The sequence below is a fragment of the Antrostomus carolinensis genome, unplaced genomic scaffold (assembly GCF_000700745.2).
Source record: "Antrostomus carolinensis isolate BGI_N321 unplaced genomic scaffold, ASM70074v2 scaffold6035, whole genome shotgun sequence".
In the NCBI taxonomy this organism is placed as follows: domain Eukaryota; kingdom Metazoa; phylum Chordata; class Aves; order Caprimulgiformes; family Caprimulgidae; genus Antrostomus; species Antrostomus carolinensis.
This window is the reverse complement of record NW_010315591.1, coordinates 1-19,443: the sequence shown is the minus strand read 5'-3', so window position 1 is coordinate 19,443 and position 19,443 is coordinate 1. Positions and strand designations below refer to the sequence as shown.

Sequence of the window (19,443 nt, the reverse complement as noted above, 5' to 3'; positions counted from 1 at the left end):
AAACAGCAGCAGTTTTGCCTTTAGAGCGTTTCAAAGAGAGCAGCGTGCAGGGGGCTGTGGAGCAGCGTGGATGGTCACCTCACGGACAGAGCCTTTCACAAAAGGCAGCAGAAATAAGGTTGCGTAGACCACCGTGGTTCTGGTATTTCCTGGCATTTGGCATCACGGGGGGCTTGGCAGTAAAGTGCTGGTAGCACAGACTTGGGGCTGTAATTGCCAAGTGTTCAAACAAAAGAAAAGGGAAACTGCAAGGGGAAGGGACAGCTTTCATTACGTGTTACCTCAGTGACACGGACACCTTGTGGGGGAGAGGCACGGGATCCGTCACACGCTGGATGTGCCAGCGGTGAGGACGTGTGTGTCTGTGCGATAAACCCATGTCACTGGCATTTCCAGGTGCTGGAGAGCAGCAAAGGAGCTGAGGCACATGCTCTGCTCCATCCTCTGATGGTGACAGGTCTCCAAGTCTTTTTCCTGACCATCCCCTCCCCTGTCTCTGGATCGACATCCTCCTCCCCTGGCCAGTCGTCTCAGTCCTCATTGTCTCAGCCACTTGTCACTTGCCTCCTTCACCCAATCTGTGATCCACAGCCCCTGACACCCCCAGCCCTTCTGCAGCTCCTGGGCTCTGTGTCACAGATTAATGCCTACAACCTCTTCCCCGTTTTTCTCAATGACTGCTCAGTCCCCACTTCCTTGCCCTTCATTCACTACACCCGTTGCTGAATCCACATTTTACCTTTTGCCTTTGAGTAGGAAAGGCTAAGCAGGAAAGTCACTGAGAGCTCTAGAGGACAGGCTTTCTGCTTTCAGGTCCAGCTATACAGCACTGCAGGTAGCAATAAGGTGCTAAGACCCATTTCTTCTCTTAACGTGGCCCTTATACAAAAACCCTTGGGAAATTCCCATTCAGTTTCATCAAGTCCCAGCAGAGCTGCTTCAACCTTCATATTTTTGAAGGTGTTTGTTTGGGAAGATTCAAGTCACAAAAGTAACCACCTTAGCCACCAAGCTGAAGTCCTCCCTACCACCCAATTATCAATTCCCTGCTTTAAACTTTGAGACTATCAGAGACCTGCCACAATTTCCCATTAAGTGACCAAACTATCACAAAAGAAATCTTCCATAGTTGGTCACTGCAGGCCACACAGCATAGTGTTTAAAGTTTGGCAAGGTCCTTAGCAATTGGAAACATGGTCTTACTAAAGGAAATATCAGGCGACCTGGTGATGGTAGCAGCCTTCCCGTGTCAGTTGGGAGCGGAGGAGGAGGAGGAAATACTGCCTTGCAGAGCTCTAACTTAAGGAACAGAAAGGATCCTGCACATCAGCCACCCAAAAGTTTGTACTTACAGTCCCCTCTTGTCTCTAGACTTCCTAGTCTGGGGGAACTCTGTGTACACATAGGTACGTGCACGCACACAAGTGCTGGGGAAAGAAGAGCAATATGAGCCTTCATTACAGAGCACAAGAGAAATTGCTTTGGCAGCAGCAGGTAACTCATTAACCGCATATTTTGCACAGAGAATGAAGAACAGAATTACACAGCAATACAGGAATTGTCTGCCCCTTTCTCTGTTCTTTGCTGTGCAGCAGGAGCTTCCTTTTCCCCTGAGTCAGGCTTACTGCTGGGTCTGAGCATCCCTGGGCAGCACCTGGCTCTGGTGGGTCACTAATACATCTGCTTGGAAGAGATGCCTGGTTTGCACATTGAAAGGATAAACTGCTTATCCTGTTTTCTGTAATTCTGTCGCAGAGAGCAAAAGCTTATCTGACTGGTTTAACTTAAGGGTAAATACATGGCAATGTGGTTGAAGGAGATACAGAAAATGGAGAAGGGACTCGGAATCAGATGATTTGTATTTAAAGGCTTTACTCTGCTTGCTCTCTCTTTCTAAATTTTTTTTTTCCTAGTTTGGAGAAATAAGATATAAATGATACCCTGGCAAGAAGTGCATAAAATATGACAGACGAATAAATTACACTCTCCAGAGCTGTAAGCTTGAAAAGAACATTGCAGAGATAATGCATGTTCTTGGCTCAAGAGAAGTCCTGTCCGTTAGAAATATACCCCTCTGAAGATTGATCTGAACTTTTGAGCTTTCAATTGAATAATTGCTTGTGAGGTTTGAAATATTTTGAATTATTTAATTTCCCATTCACCAAAATTGAATAACATTGCAGTTGGTGATTTAAAATGTTGCTGAATTAATTATGACATTTTGTTAAATTCCCTTTTGTCTTTCCTTTGTCAGTTTTTTATTTCAAAGACCTCAGCTAATGCAGGAAGCATATAATCCCAATACAGAGGAGAGATGAGTCAGAGATTTGTCAGCTTGAATGGCCTGAGAGCTACTTATGCCTACTAACCACCGTGATGCAACTCTGAAGTGATGTTACTTGCATATTAAAGAGCAAGACGGAGAAAGCTAAAGCTTCCTTCCTCAGCTCTGTTTTTCTGACTCTCTCTGCAGCAGACTTGCGCTCCTGCTGCCCGACACACACGTGCCTCAAGCAGAATGGGTGCTGCCAGCCCCCCCAGTCCTTCCGGCAGGACCCACCACATGAACTCAGCGCAACATTTTGGGTCAAAGCTGGTTTAAATATTGATGCTTCATACCACAGGCAGTGTAAACACCTATGATCCGCCTCATCTCCAAACTGCAAGCCAAAGAAGGGCCTGCAGCCATGACTTGGAGAATCTATGTGGCAGAGGAAATTACACCCTTGCTGATGATAGGCCTGTCAAAGCCTTTTAGGATGCAGCACGTTGGTCTGTAACATTTCAAATGCCAGCTGAAGGCAACTTCCTCTTTTGTCTGTATCCTGCAGCTTATTCTGGTGTCATCTCTCCAACTTTATTTTTCTCTGGCATAATTTATAGCAAGTTATTTATGAGGCTAGAATAACTGTCAACTTGGAGAAGGGACATGCTTCCTCCTGTATACAGTGTGGGTTAGGAGGCTGTTAGAAGGTTCCTGCCCCAAAATGGATAGCAGTATCCCTGTACATGGAAGGAGAACAGATTTGTTTTGCCATCCCCTACTCTTATAATGAATAGTCTAAGTTTAACTTCAGGATTCTGTACCCTCTTTCTGGTTTAGGTATACCATGTTGTATACTAACACCATCGATACACTAAACATGCTCTTTTTTACTTGCACTTCCTATACCTAATGTTATAGTTGATGATTGTTTTTAGATTATGAGAGAGTTACTGCTGTCATATAAATCCCCGCCCGAGACACTGGTTTTCATTTAAAAGGACAAGTGCATTTGTGTTACTGCACTCTTGTCTGCACTTCACTGCACTGGGGCACAATTTGTTTCTGATAAATGGTTCTTGCATATTTTTATATATCCTTTTATATGCTGTTCATTAACTTGAAACATCTTTTGATGAGAGAGCAAATCAACAGGCTAAACAGTAATTACCTCCCACAAATCACCTATCCTTGATAGCACAATGCATATCTACAATTTATTCACCAGTGCTTGGTGGCAACCACTTCATGATAAAACAGAATGCTAGTTGTCTGAGGTACAATCCAAAGACTAGACAGCACAATATGAAAGTTTTAAACAAAAAGAAAAGTAAATTTATATTTTGGGCTTAGAAAAAAGGCAAAGGTTGGAACTGCGAACAATTACAAACATCTGAAAAGATCAGCACACGCTCTTCACCTTGATTCTTGCAGGCAGATTAAAAACAGAATCTCAGCTCAACAGCAGGTGCCCACATGAGGGAAAAAAGCAATCTTCCCCTAGGATTCAGTCCTCAGACTAACCACCACCTGCTGGTTTTTGAGAGAGGAGTTATCCCTGGAACACTGCATTTGCATTGTGTCTGACAACGTCAAGGCTTAGCACAGGACAAAAACATCATGAATTTAGCAGAAGTACCAATTCGGATAAGTACAGGCTCAGCTGTTGCTAAATTGGCAATTATAACCAGATAGTCTCTGCTCCCCCACCATCACCATTGTCGGCGCTGCAAGTTTTGTCTCAGTTCAGCGAGTATTCTATTTTGTAAGCTCTCATTTGTCTTCTGTTTGACAGCTTACAGTGATTTTGTTTAGCTGTACTGATGAACTGCTGTCAATGGAAAAAGCTCCAACCACCAGCGGCATACGAGATGGATTAGCCAAAATCTACAATTCCTACACAGTTGGAAAATGGGGAGATTAACTATAAAAGGACTGAACCAGAATATGAGATCAGATCGTCTTCTCAAATACTGCTTGTGTTCAGGATTGGAAATCCATATCCAACTATCTTTATCTCTGACCTTTAAAAGTAACTTTTCAGCACAACTGTAACTAATGGCAGGAGCAGGAAAAAGAAGCAGGAAAAAGCAACCAAAGTGCTGGTGAGCCCCAGCATTTTACCTGCTGGGGGCCTGGATCTGCTTTCAGATAACGCAGAATTTTAGAATTCCAGCAGCTGCTCTAGGCTGACATTGCAACCACAGCTGTGATAAGGAGGGATGATCGTGTTCTAGACATGATATGAAATCTGTATCTCTTTTCTGCCAAGCAGTTGGTGCAGTTCCAGAATCCTGCTACAATGCTCTCATTTGAATCTTTTGTTATTTCGCAGGCTTAGAAGCTAACCTGGCCTCTGCACAGCTGTTGCACTGTGGTCTGTCTGCATTTTGGTGTCAGAGCCTTATAACACACCACTAAAGATACAGGATTTTCAAATAAAAATATTGTACCTGCTGGGAGAAAAAAAGTGCATGAAGCTTGTTCAATAGAGCAGATTAGTCTCAAGCCCATCCTTACTTTAAACAAGTAACAGCTAACTCAGCTGTCTGCACTGAGGCTGTGCTTCCACCGCACAGCCATGGCAGAGGGCACCCTGTGGCCTTCATGCCTTTGAGCCATGGGCCTTTCCCATGTCCTAGGAGAACTGGACTTGGCTTCCCTCCCAGAGGAAGAGGGAGGCACTAGTCTGCCAGCCTGGCTCTCGTACAAAGTAATGACTTTTGGGTCAGCTCAGAGCTCCGTAGTCGCTGGGTGCCCCAAAAGCAGACCCCTGGTGCAGGTATGCAATGAGCTGGCACCATCTCAGGTCTGCAGATAGATACCTTTTTTGTAGGTATCATTAAATAATTATAAAAATGGTTAAATAATGACTAAAGTAACTACATGCATTACTCAAAGCATAGCACCAAGTTCACCTGTTAACAGTACTAGAATTTAACTTTGCTGTACACTCTCCCCATCCTTCTGCTTCCTTACCTATTGGACAGGGAATATTAAGACATGTTACTGTATTTTGATGGTGATATTCCTCAGTTCCTCCATGAGTCAATTAAAGAAAGAGACTTGACTTTCAAAAAAAGGTTGTTACAGAAAAAAGATATTTTGAGGCCATCTAATTACATCTCAAAAATGCAATAATAAGGAAAGAGTCTGCTTTGGGAATACAGGAAATGTTAGGATACAAAAATACACCACTCACTTTTGGAGTCTGCTTGCCACGTGCCATGTAATTGTGGTGCAGATTTAATCTATCCTAATTACATTTCAGTACATTTATTTGCTTTCTGACTGGAGCAGAACTGCCATGTACTGAATTCAGCTTGCTTGTGCCATTTGTGCCTTTCCTGTGGTGCACAGTATCACAAGCCTTGTTTTAAATAAAACAGAATAGAACTAAAATAGAACTAAAAACCACCATGCAAGCTGCACATCGTGGCTGATGTATTAATACTCAGTTTCTCCTGGTCATGTTTGTGTCTACGCAAACACATTTTAACACTGGCTCAGTGGCTGCCATTTATAAGAATATATGTTAGGTGCAAGAAAAGGCTTATATGGCTTCCCAGATGGAGATTATGCAGCTGCCAAAAGGGATGAAATAGCCTTACACAATGCTTTTATAAATATTTGTTAATTTGCTCCTGAGGAATATTCAGATGCAACAAATTATGCTGTAACGAGGCTCCTAAAGCTGACCATCAAACAGGCCTTTGAAGGTGTCCAGCTTATACAGAGTGATTTTGTTTTGACTTTCTTTAAAGTCTTCATATGTGGATGCCATAAATGATTGTATTCCTCAGTGATGAAGCACTCTAAGGGAGGGTTATGGGATTTAATTAATGTGTTACCAAGGACAGACAGGATAACTATGGAAGCATTCTACCTGTCAGCTGCAGGTTTGCAAATACTTACCTGACATCTGAATGCCAGCTGCAATAAATAAGGACTTTGGCCACCATTTTGACGGTAAGAAGCTAGTAACATTAGTTAATCCATGCATCCCATGCAGTTTTGGGAGGTGTCAGCAGTATTGTTTCCTATGCTAACAACCTCCTATAATTACACTATCTGCAACTGCTGTTTTCCACACAGTACCAAGATACTTGGTTAAAAAGACTGGGGCACAGACAGCTCAGTGCTACAAGCCACACAGTGTTGACCTGGGCAGGGCATGCACTCGAGATGCATGCTTGGTCAGGAAAGGCCCCATGACGCTCAGATTGTTTAGAGACCAAGATGATCCCTGACATCTGGGACAATTTCCACGGTGTGTTGCTGGAACTGTCTCTAAGATGTCTCCAGCGATTCCACTAGTAAAGCTGTTTTATGTTTTTTTTGCTTCTAATCTGTAGATCAGGACAAAATATTTCTGTGGGCTGCTAACGACTCTACTCTTAAGTGTTACATAAAGGGATTCCAACACATACTGTATTTGATTTAGCTCAGCAAGATCTGAAAAGCTTTGAGGAGAGGTTGCTGAGAGGAATGTTATGTCTGTGATCACCTACTCTTGACTCTATCCAAAATAGCTTCAGACCTGAAGGCTCAGGAAATACACATATATTTTCCATCATTTGGCATATAAGTAGCTACATGTAAATTTATAAATGTATTTAAAAATATAAACCAAATCTATGTAACGGGTCTTACCACTTATTAACCAGAAGAGCTTTTAGTTTTGAGCTCCTTTAGAAAAGAAAATAGAACAACTCTGCTCATAAAGAATCTAGAGCTGAACAAAGAAATGCAAGCATCTGTACTTTGGAAATAATTAGTGAATTTACTCCTTAGGTTAGTTTGCATTTTCATTCGTCTTTCTTTGAAACAAGACAGGAAAAGAAGCCCCGTTACCAGCAAGGTGGTACGTGACTTACTTATGGAGCACAGTCTGTGTCTGTGATAGGAGACAGGGCTCGGTAACCTGGGAAGGTCAGTTGCATTGCATGGTATTTAATTTATGCTAAGTGGAAAGCACTTTCATTTTTAAAGTACCTTGAAATTTAACAACACCATGGGGTAGAGAACCCTGCAGTTAAAAGATACCGTTGCTTTTTCAAAAGACACCACTGACAGGACAAAAAACCCCAATTGCTTTGCATTTAAAAGGTACCAAAGAATTTAAGAAAAAACAGAAACCTTTGTTTAATAAAGCTCAGACTGAATTATCCTTAGGGGTCAGCAACCATTTTCTATGCCCCTCTCAGTAGTCAAAAACATTGCTGTTGTGTTGGTTATGAAGAATCCCACTAGTCATTCATAGCTTGGTACTAAGGGAATTTGGTCCAAGTCTCAGATCCAGTATGTCAAAATGGCATTTTTTTTTCTGCCTCTGAAATGATCTTCAATTAAGTTTTTACTCCTTCACTCCCTCCCTCTCCAAAAGGCTTCTATCATGTAACTTGCATGCCATAAAGCTTCTGCAATGCTCATCCAGAGGGGGTTATTATAATGTTATGTATATTTAACCAACATCTGTCTTAGATTAAAAAAAAATAATAATAAAAAAATAAAATCCCTGAAGCTGAAATGCAAATATACTGGAGAATCAGGACTTTCTGCCTGCACTGTGGTCTTCTTGCTTGAAAAAGAGTAATGCTGCCAACTATGACTAGTAACAAACTGAATTACCCATGGGATCTTAACCTAGAACTATGCAAAGGAGGTAAGGTGGTAGATTTTCTTTTCTCAAGTTAGTAAAACATTTCTGAACTAGCTACCATTTTGCTGCAGAAAAAACAAAAACCACTCTTGATTTTCATCAAAATAACCCCCTTTTTTATTCTATGCTATCTTATGTATTTTATCTTCTGTGCATGAGAAGTGTCTGGAAAATTGGTGGGGGTGGCTCTTCCAGAGGCAGTGAGTAGGAGTATTAGGGTCTTGCAATGATTCATGATAGAGAAATGACAATTACTCACAAAATAGTCCTCAGACACACAGTAGATACTCGGGGAACTGTTTTCTTTGACCAGCTCCCATTAGCTGCAGCTAAGCGTTACTGGGGTTGGAAGAGCAGTTGAAAAATACAAAACACCCGAAACCTCAAGCTGTGGATGCTGTATCACAGAGTGGGCTGAAGCTAGAAGTAAATTCACCTTTATTGTTTTGGGTTGGCTTGTTTTGTTTTGTTTTTTTTTAAATAAGCATAGTACTTCCTATGGAGGCCCACTGCTCAGGCAATTGCTTTTCCATGGCTTAGTCATCCAGCATCAAATGAGGTGCCTGCAAGATATGTTTTGACAGGTGCTGCTGAGCTGTGTAGCTGAGGCAGTTTCAAGTCATGTCTGCTATTTGCTTTTAGTGGTTCTGGAATGGAAATTTTTCTACTGAACTACTTAGTATAGTACAACCAGAAATATCTGCTTTATGCTCAAAATATTCAGAGGTGCAAAAGCAATTAAATATGCAGAACATGGGAATAACTAGGTGGCAAGAATGAGCAAAGAGGCCACAGATCCTTAAATCTTCTTGTATAGAGGCCTGATCTAATGGAGATAGTTCATCTGGGTTTACAGAACAGATTTTTTTTTTCCCACTCACAGTAACATTCTCTTTGCTCGTCTTTTGACTGTTGCCTTTCTGGAAAGTGAGCTATATTACTCAAGCTCTTGAATAGAAGCCTACCCTGGACTTCTATAAATTAGTAAAGCAGAAAGAATTTGAATGGTTGAAATGCTGGGCAAACTTTGGCACAAATATTTCTAGTTTTACAGCTCTCCCATAGAGCAACCTGCTAAACAGCAATGAGAAAGGAAGTCTTGGCCTCAGTGCCTGCAAGAATTGAAGCATCTCATTAAGGAATGCTGGCTTCTGATTTCCCCAGATCATGCTGTAATTTATTGAAATGGATTAAAGTAAAAATCTTTCCCCAAGTCAAAGCAAGCATGAGAGACTAGGAGGAGAAGACGTGCCTTTTCACTCAGCAGGGTGAGAAGATGGTAGTTCAGGTACTGAGAGGCTGTGAGGATAACAACACACTGCCAGATTCAGTGGTGTATTCCAAGTACATATGAGAAGAATACTTATTTACCACATTACGTTAAATATCAAAGAGTATGTGTGGTTTCTTGAAGCATTTTAAGTTTTCTTCCCCCCAGAAAACTCAAGTAGCCACAGTAAGAATACTGTCAGTAAGTCATGGTAATTGAAGAGTCAAAGGTCTCAGTTTAGGGAACTAGAGCTAAAAGTAAGGAAGATGGCAACCGCTGAATTCCTCAAACGTTAAAGTGAAAAGAAATTAAAGTCATTTAGAATAATGAAGAAGAAAGCAGTTAACAGTGCATAGCCTTAATTTTTTTAGGTCATCTATCTTAAATACTGTCAGCAGCAAATTCTATTTAGTTGACAAAACTGCAAATAGAGTTGATCCTGACAGTGTGTAGTAATGTCATGGATTAAACTGTTGCCTCAGTCCTAGCAAGAAGCATCTTCCAAAATATTGCAATTTACATGTACTTATCTATAGCCAAGAAAAGTTTTAGTACAATTTTTTTTATTTATACATACACACACACACACACACACACAAATATACTGGAATTAATAAAAAGTTCAGAAAATTCAGGACAAAAGCTAGTTTCCATGAACAGTTCCTCTCCCAGGCTAATGCCCTAAACTGTCAGCCTCCTACAAGTTCCTTTCAGTATAAGAAGTGTCATCCCAATCAAGCAGCCACGTGTCTTTTGAGAAAAAACAAGGAGAAAAATTAAGGTGATGAATAACACTTACATGCCAAAACAGAATCACTTCCATTTTAATCACCCTTCAAAGCCAAAGCTTATTCTCAAACTGCACAAGAACTCAAACTAATACGCAACTACTTTTTGGGTTTGGATAGTATTTTCTGTTTCACACTACACAGAGCAGAGTAGTGACTCTGCAAGGGTGCACAGGCAGGGGGCTGTTAGTGAGAAGACAATTGCTAAGACTGTTTTTCAGACTTCCTAGCTTTTACCTATCAACCCCCAGCTCAGCATGCTAAAAACAACAACAACAACAACAACAACAACAACAACAAAACCCAACCCACCAACCAACCAACCAACAAAAAAACCCCCCAAAACACATCAACACAAGTTTCAGCAGCAGTTGCCTACAAAATAATTCCAAAACCAGACTTGTTAGTGAAACTGGCATTTGTACTTTAAAATGGGAAGCAGGAATTGTTAGAACAGCATTTCTTATGAGAACAGATAACATGACTGTACTCAGTGATGCATTAAAGAAATCTGATCCCAGTTCTTCAAAAAAAGGAAACCTGAATAGAAAGTGGCACAGACACAGAACATGAAATACAGGGTTCCAAAAGCACGATTACTGGTGCAACAGTAAGTAGATCCATTACCTGCGTAGTTCTACTTCTCCCAGTTCTCTCCATCAGTAAAAACCAGTATGCAAACAGAGACATATTTGTCTGTGGTTAAAAACTTTTCTAAAAAGTAGCTAGTAAAAAGCTGCTCCAAACAAACCTCAAACACCTACTCCATAAACTTATCCAAGTTCCACAGTATGCATTTAAAAAAGGGGAATCCTCACAGCTGCAACGATAAACATTATGCAGCTGAAATTCTAGTAAAATTGTGTCCCCAATTAAAAGAGATAATTCTGACTGAAGTCACAATACCTAAGGCTATCTTTTATTACAAGCACAGAACTACTCTAAATGCTGGAGAGGCCTTAAGTAGCTACATGGTTGGACCCTTCTCTGATAACCAAGGGAGACAACTAACCTTTGAGAAACAACTCCAGATGAGGAGGGAATTAATATACTCCCACCCAGGCAACGTAGAGCAAATTGTTACAAAGAAGAGCTTTTGCAGGGGAAAGAGGATGAAGGAAAGAACCACCATTCAAACCAAAACCAGTGAAAAGTATAGTAGAGTTCCACCTAAATTAACAGTTTAAGATGGGAGGGGAGAGAGTGTATGTATTTATGTAATCAAAGCTCAGATAGTTTGTGCCTTTATGTTGATGTAATGGAAGGATAAGAGAAACCAAGTTACAGATAAGAAAGCACACTGAGAAATGCTAGACAACATTTCATATTCCTTGTTCTGAAAGTAATGGCACATAAATTACTGAAAAAATACTTCCTACAGCCAGTATTATCTTTCTCAATGAAGAGGGATCAGTGTATTCCCCAAATAAATGCTGCACATTAGCCAACCCAGAGATATGTAGTAACTCCCAACCCCAGTTCTGTATTACCAGCAGTTGTTCGTTTTGCAACAAAGTCTTTTGCTTTAAATGTTCGAGAAATGCATTCCCCCTACATCATTTATTGATCACTAGAGAGGAAAAAAAAAAGTTTAAGGTTTTATAGTAGTTCTTCCTTCATCCCCACAATACTTCTTTAGGCTACCATCTTAAAATTGATTATATAAATCCTTAGATACGCATTAAAAACAAAACACATTTTCCATTCAGAAGCTTTGTTACAGTCTTTTGTTCAACTGACAAAATACACTAGGGAGTGTAAAAAATATTTATTCAACCTAATTCAACATAACAAGAATTTGCAATACTTAAAAACAAGATTTACAACAGAGTAACAACCTTCTGCCACTCAGGTGAAATCATTTTACAATCCATACAGTATTTTTATAATTGTATTTTTACAATAGCTTTAACTTCCAGAGGAGACAGGAGCTTTCCCATGGAACAAGTTTCAAATCCACTAATTTGCATAATTCAACTCTTCATGACACTTTAAAAAACAGTAATAAATTGGTTGCAAATATATACAGTGAAGATCACTGAAAAGCTATTTTCTCGAAATGAAGAAATCTGTAAGAAATAAGTATTATATCGTTTCAAGACTATCTTACAGAAAGCAGCAACTTTCAGAGTTTGCTACTCTATATTTAGAGTTTTATATAAAAGTGAGCCCACTAAGACAAATATAATCAGCAGACTTACAAGATTATAGTAATTCTTCAGTTACAGCAAGAACCCTCAAAAGCATTTGATATTGATTGAATATATAATTTTCAATACCTGTATAGTTTTTGAATACTAGTTGGCCATTATATACACTTTTGTACAGTTCTAAAATATTACATCTCAGGAATTAAGATAAACTTACTATAGAAAAGGTACCATATTTTTAATTTCTCTAACATACATTATTGCAGTCAAATATGAAGTCCATCCTGCATTTACTTCATTTCTGGTGAAAAGAAGTATTTACTTATGAATACTTCTACTAGAAGATTTTTTTTTAAAACCTTTCTCCATGCATTTGACCTACTAACATGAACAAGGGGAAAAAAAAAAAAAAAAAAAAAAAGAAAAGAAAAGAAAAACCACCAAACTATGAGAAAAACAAATTAAGAAAAAACTTCAAGTACTAAATCTAGTTTAGGTCTGGTATGAATATTAAACGGCCATATTATGTTTGTCAGAATTTAACTTCACAAAACAGTTAATTTCTGTTGAAATTAAGTGTATAAATACATGAAATAACTGAAGTGCTAATGTCTCCCTCATCTGGCTACTTTGAACATATTGTAACAGTAAAGCTTACTGTATAAATAAACTTAGTCTATTACACATTTAAGATTTATCCTTTAGTCCTCTACAGAATGGAGCCACATTGTCTGAAGAGTGTCTAGCCTGCCGGTACCCGCCATGCTCAGATTAGGTACCCCAGGTATCCAGCAGGTCCTTCTCTAGAATCCTTCCTTCTGCTGGAGCTGGTAGGGGCAGGAAAGAGCCCAGTCCTGGTACAGAGCTGAGTTACGCACCGAGGTCTGGAAGTTTAGGAGGGTGCTCTAATCTGTCAGTTTAAAATGTAGCTTTAGTGTCCACAGTTGTTTCCTCTCACTTCTACTGCTCTTTGTACTTGTATGGATATTTACATAATCAAAAGGAACACAAAAACTAAACAAGTGCTCTGATACTTCACTACAAAATAAGCAACTGAAATTTATTTCCCCCCATGTAATTATTTTACTGTGGAGGAAAAGAATCGCTATCCACCACCAGTTACAAAACAGCAAGAGAGCCATGAGAAAGTAACACCAGGCACTGCAGAAGATACAACAGGACAGTAAAAATTACCAGTAATAAAACAGTCACCTGGAAGCCATGCCCATTTCAGCACCTAGCACTTAGGTGGCTAAAGCTGACACACGAGTCCTGCAGAAAGTGATTTACCTTCTGCTTTCTCTGACCAGTCATTTGACTATTTTACACTCCCTGTTGGATACCAGTGGAAACCAAGGATGTCCCACAACTACTTCTCCTTGGTAATGACTCACATTTCTTTTCTAAAAAAATTTCCCTTCATTGTGAGAAATGCTGAACTGGATGAGAGCATGGGTATGAAAACATGTATAGAAAGGGTGTTTGGACATAGCCTATATTAACTACACGATTTAAAATGTTCTTGTCCTGTAGTTGATGCTTTTTTTTTTTTTTTTCCATTCAGCATATTGGCTCAAAGAAAATAATTCAGAAGCCTGTTGCCCAACAGAAATACCCAAAAAATAATGAAAGCCAAGTCACATTCTTAGGTTCAGTGGTTGCTGAAAGGATCTACCCTGCCACAAGACAGTGCTTTATTATATTTAAAGAAAAACAAAAATAGGAGCAGCAACTTATCACAATTCTCCACTACTGTGCAATAATGATGGAACCAATACAACATGGAAACCTGTTAGGTGAGACTGAACGACATCTGAAGATCACAGCCTTACGCTCCTTCTTGCTCAGGATAATTTAAAATTTTGCGGTGAGCTTGGCGCAAATATTGCTGCTGTTTGAAGTACACCTTAAAAGCTCCTTTTATAGCAACAAAAGCAATTCCACCCTGAAATAAAAAGATATTTTGAAAGCCCGCACAGTTCAGTGTCATGTCATTGCAAATGTTCTTTTTAAATATTTCTGGTCAAAGAAGATTTATTTTCCATTCATATAGCATCTTCTTTTGAAATTTAGCTAATTAGGACAATTCCCAATGAGTAGCTCAGTTTTCTGTCACAATTACAGAGGCTAACGTTACTTAAAGGGATTACATACTGGATCTATAAAACCTTTTGAAAGCTTTTATTTCCTTGGAAGTCTGAGAAATATTCTAGAAAAAAATCAAAATACATTGTATTTAAATAACAAAAGAAAATGCAGATATTTATCTGCTTTCCTCCCTTCTCTGACTATTATACTATACATGGGACTAGGAGTAATACTAATTACAATTCTGTATCAGGCTGTGAAAAAGGCCACTTGCCAAAAATGTGGAGTGAAATAATTAAAAAAACAACAACAACAAAAAACCAACAAAAAACCCAAACAAACTAACGTTTTTTCCCAGAAAGTTTTACAATATGTTTAATCTCAAATCTTCAAAATAGGAAAAGATACTAATAAGCCCTTCATCTGCATGAATGGTTTTAATATCACTGTTTCTTCCATATGGAGGAGAGGGGTACATAAATATGTTGGAACTGAAAACAGGGGCTGCAGTGACAGTCAGGTGACCCGGGATACCACCTTATCAAACTCAGTGTGCTTCCCCTTGAAAGGCTGCCAGCCACAGAGTTTATTCACAAAGGATGAGATTTTCTCCTCTCCTTGTCCTTCCTCCCTCCATTCAACTTCTATGGAGAGCTTATTTTTCTCTCCTTAGTAAAATGAGTAACAAAGGGATTCTCTCTAAGAATTAGTAAACAGAAGCTAAAATGAAAATGTTGATAAGATAAACCCCAGTCTTGCCTTGCAGACATTGTTCTTGGAAGATGCTGCTTCATCTTCATTAGCACCCTTGATTACTGCTAAGATCTGCGTAGTACAGTACCAGATACAAGTTTCAGCCTTGTCTAGAACTGAGATTGGTTTCAGTCATAAGGACAAAGTCTCTCACACATGTGAAGATTGTCCACTGCCAAGATAGGCAACCATAAAAAAAACCCAAAATCACCCTTCCCTTAATCAAACGCCACTCAAGTTCTAGATCAATTTATGTCCTTTTTTTTACTTTTCCTTCCACCCCCACAACACAACGCTTCATATTCCCATATTATAAGCATTTATGAAACAAACAACACTGTATCTTACCAAGATTGTCCTTTGTAAATTTGAGTTAACACTGCTGAACATCAGCTTGCCAACTATCGTGGCAATAGTAGGGAAAACTAGAGCGCCACATAGAATACGTGTAGCAGAAACGTGATCTGCCAAAGGGTTTGCTTCTGCTGGAATACGAGGAACAGGACATCCAATGCCTAAAGGGGGAAGAAAAGATTACATAGCCACTACCTCGAGCAGAACATAGAAAGCACTTTAGTGCCCACTCCCCACTCCATTACAAATCTGTAGCCCAATTACTTTGAGAACTATCCCCCTTCTCAGTGAATATTCTGTTTCCATTATATGACTGTGTTCATTTTTACTTTCAGATAACACCCATGATTTTCAGCAGCTCATTTTGTTACTAAGGCCTTAACTGAAACCATGCTCCTGCTTCTCTTGCCCCACTTTTCTCACTACAAAAACAATCTAAACAAACTGAACATAAAACAGAGGGAAGATGTTATCACCTTTACTTAGGAATGGCAAAAACTACTTGCCTATCCCCATCTCCTAAAGGTACAAATCCAAGGTGGGTATTTCCTTTTAAATTTAATCACATTACCTGGAAATATGCTGTTCAAAATTTGTAGTTTATTAGAGTATTTGCGCCACAGTCTGAGCACATAGTCCTCCCAACGAATCATCTTGCCCAGTATTAGCATGACTGGGATAGTGGGAAGTCCGATCAAGAGAAATAAAGGATCAGCTCTCTCCATGACATCGAGACCTTCTTTGTGACCCACAACCTAGTAAATATGTATATAGTTGACAAACATAACAAAGATCATAACTGAACAAAGAATATAACTTTTTAAAAGTCTAGTTTGTTTGGGGCTGCCCACACATTTTAAGTTAAAGAATTTTAAAAATGCTGTTTTACCTAATGTACTCAGTTTTCCCTTTTCATCCTTAGTTGCTTATCAAGTGTAATGCAGACAAGCTACCAGCCTTAGTTTGCAAGTCATTAATTTGGCAGAGAGCTGTAACACAGTTCCTTACCATCTCACAAAATGTTTCACGTGCTTCTGTATGAGTAAAAGCTTAAACATCTGAAATATCAAAATAGCACACTTTCCAAAAGGCATAGAAGAATTTACAATTTTAGAATTATTAATTCTACATTCAGAAACTGATTAGATACTACTCTTTAAAGGATAAATTGATAGGAAGTATCTCAGGATATTTTAATAAAAAGTGTCTGTTATTTAGAAATACCTTATGCAACAGAGATCACGGTATTGAAAAGTATTGCTTCTCTAGACAATGCACTATTTTCAACTGTAGTGGAAATAGCAGCACATCTTCACTTGTACCTGATTTTGAAATGTGGTTAGTGCTGTGATTTTAAAGCACAGTCATTACTGATGTGTCTAAACCTTTCTACTGACATATAAAAAGGAACCAGACTTTGCAGTTTATAAATACACGTATTAAAACTGTAACAGAACAGTGCATTATATTTTCCTAAAAAGTACATACTTTTAAATTTAAATAAATAACTCTAATAGGGCTGAGGACAAAAAAGAAATTAAAGTGGTAGACATCCTCTAGAGTTGTATCAATTTAAGAATTACTAAATGCTGACAAAGGCCTTGAGGTGCTTCTAAAAAAAAAAAAAAAAAGGGGGGCAAAAAAGCTCTTTCATGACTTTTCCCATACGAATCCAGGAAGACTAAAACCACTAAAATAATAATTACTACATTTGTCATGCACTGGATTTGTTTTCTCCACAAATACGAAAAGCTGTCAAGTCTTCGCTTGCACAGAACTTAGAATTAGGTGGCAAGAACACGCAACAACAGCAAAATTGAAAAAGAGCAGTACTTCTGGTATAGGTGGGACACAGGGAAGAAGCTGGACTAACGTACCACAGCACCTTCCAACTGTACTTTTTAGCCTTTCTCTGAAAACCATTCCATTTTCCTCTTCTAGAGCAAGAAGTTATATTATATACCACAGCCTCTAAAAACAGGCATAAACAATATTGTCACAAAAAAAATATTCACCATTTGTCTTCCAGCTTCTTCACTTCTTCCACCCAAATTGTAATGTCTGATGCTATCCTTTTTCTCCTTACAGTCCATCAAAAAAACCTCAGTATTTTGTCTTTTCTGCTTTAGACTACTGTTTCTCTCTGTTTTCAGTAACTCTGTATGATTTGTAACTGAGTAGCTACCACTAGAGTCACAACGTCAATTCTGTATTTGTTTTTCTCCATCTGAAGCTTAACCTTTAAAAATAGCTTTTGTGCATCTCTCTGTTGCTTCAACTGAGGGAAAGGAGTTTGAAATGCGTCGGGAAACAAGTTGTATTAAACCTAGCAAATCTGGGGTGGCAAAAGGGGCAGAACAGTTTCCCTCCACTCCCAGTTTAATCTCCTCTATTATAAGCAAAAATAAATTATTCTCTTACCCAGCATGCCATCCATATGTTCAAAAAACATTAAATCAGAGGAAAATAGCTAATTCTTCATACCTAGGATTTGACCAGCTGTTTGAACTAATGTTTAGACAAATCCTCATTTTAAAAGCAAAACTGTGGAAGGAGCATTTATCATTCCATTTGGCTATGTAGTTCTAAAAAAGCTAAAAAGGTCAGATAAGTTCCTACAGAAAAAGGCTCAGTGCAGTAGTGAGCAAGGAGATAAAGACTGGTACATTTCATGAAGTCTGGTTGTGGTATTACAGATGGTTACAGTGCTCCTGTAAGGGCCACAACAAGAACAAAGTATCAGATGAGGAAATTCCTAAGTGTACCATTCGGTAATACAGAGACTCATCCACTGGACTGGAGATCTTGAAAGCCATTATACATTCACTTATGCAGCTGCCTGACCCTGGGCACACTGGTACAAGGGAGACTGCATCAACTCATCTGGGCTCCCCTTCAAGTGGTCGTCATACACATTTCTGCTATGAGATCACATAGCAGAACCAAAATAGCACACAATCCTGACATGGAGTCACCTGTAAAACTGCAGGGCAGTACCACACAATTCAAGAAAAAGTAGTGTGATATGACTTACAGCGATGTAAGGTTGTATATTTAAATTTAGAACTGTGTAGAGGAATACTTATTGGCGTACAGATTTGTTAATTCTATCTACAACTGAATTAGCATCGGAAATACTGATGCTTTCAGGCAAAACACAGGGTGGGCTTGAAACAGGAATCGACAACTAAAATGGTAACAAAGAACCTTATAGTTTTACAATCTTCGAAAACTCTTGTCTTGTAGCTGAAGGAGGGACAGCCGTGAACAAATCTTTCCATAGTTGATGGCCTACCACCCATCAACATTACATTTAAATAGCAAGTTCACAAGAACAGAAGTAGGAAAAATAAGTATGTTTTTCCCTTTCAACTAACCATACAGTCTGAAGTCATTAAAATAACATACTATTAATTTGCGGTGTTTTGCATTTGTTGTTTATGAATGAATTGCATCATTCAGAGCACGCACTTTCCTTTATACAATAAAAAAGTGGTAGGACTGAAAAATTCACCATGTCTCAACCCTTTGAATGTTACCAGCAAAATTCTTCTACAGGTACAAAGAGATTAGTCTCATGTCTTTTCTGAAGAATTAGACTACCCACTATTAGTAGTTAGGTGGCAACAGTTCCTTTTCTGTAGGAACAGAAGTGGGTTCCCCAGCCTGCCACACAAAGGGCAGCCAGCTGCAGTAGTACTGATTTTTCTCACTTGCAGACTGAACCACATTTGAACACTGGCTTTATACAGCATGATCAGTTAAAAGTGAACAGCTTTCTATCCACTTGTCTTGAACTCAAGTTGTTATCGACACAGAAAGTGCTGAAAACTAAAGCATGTTTTAAGTCAAGGAAAGAGGAGTCTTAATTAACTGACTTTTTATTTACACGACTTGCTTTTAAGCCTGGTAAGAAGAGGGAATACATGTGTACCTGCATCACCGTCACAGCTCCATATGTAACAGCTGTCCAGTATATAGAGCCCACCATTATTCCAGCTGCAGCAAATGGACATGCCTTTGAGATCAGTCGATCTGCAAGATCCAAAACGTAAACAACTGGACCTATGATAAAGGAAAAGTAAGGTTTCAAGATATATATATATAAAATATAT

The 19,443-nt window shown here is 39.0% G+C and overlaps 1 protein-coding gene across 1 annotated transcript; it reads right to left on the bottom strand.

Annotated features, from left to right (window-relative positions):
• Positions 1 to 13,689: 13,689 nt before the first annotated feature.
• MARCHF5 (membrane associated ring-CH-type finger 5) lies at positions 13,690 to 19,391 on the bottom strand. The gene is made up of 4 exons (XM_010167993.2): positions 19,263 to 19,391; positions 15,900 to 16,083; positions 15,323 to 15,489; positions 13,690 to 14,078 (listed from the first exon to the last, which is right to left on the bottom strand). The coding sequence occupies exons 1-4, from the start codon at positions 19,317 to 19,319 to the stop codon at positions 13,962 to 13,964; spliced, it is 525 nt and encodes a 174-aa protein (XP_010166295.2). The 5' UTR covers positions 19,320 to 19,391; the 3' UTR covers positions 13,690 to 13,961.
• Between the last annotated feature and the right edge of the window lie 52 nt (positions 19,392 to 19,443).

Excerpts from the sequence above, each read along its gene's own strand:
- MARCHF5 (XM_010167993.2), bottom strand. The coding sequence starts at position 19,319 with ATGGTGGGCTCTATATACTGGACAGCTGTTACATATGGAGCTGTGACG. Across the intron at positions 16,084-19,262 it reads GAGCTGTGACGGTGATGCAG|GTTGTGGGTCACAAAGAAGG; the intron begins GTACACATGTAT and ends CATATTTACTAG. Across the intron at positions 14,079-15,322 it reads ATTTACAAAGGACAATCTTG|GGTGGAATTGCTTTTGTTGC; the intron begins GTAAGATACAGT and ends TTTTTATTTCAG.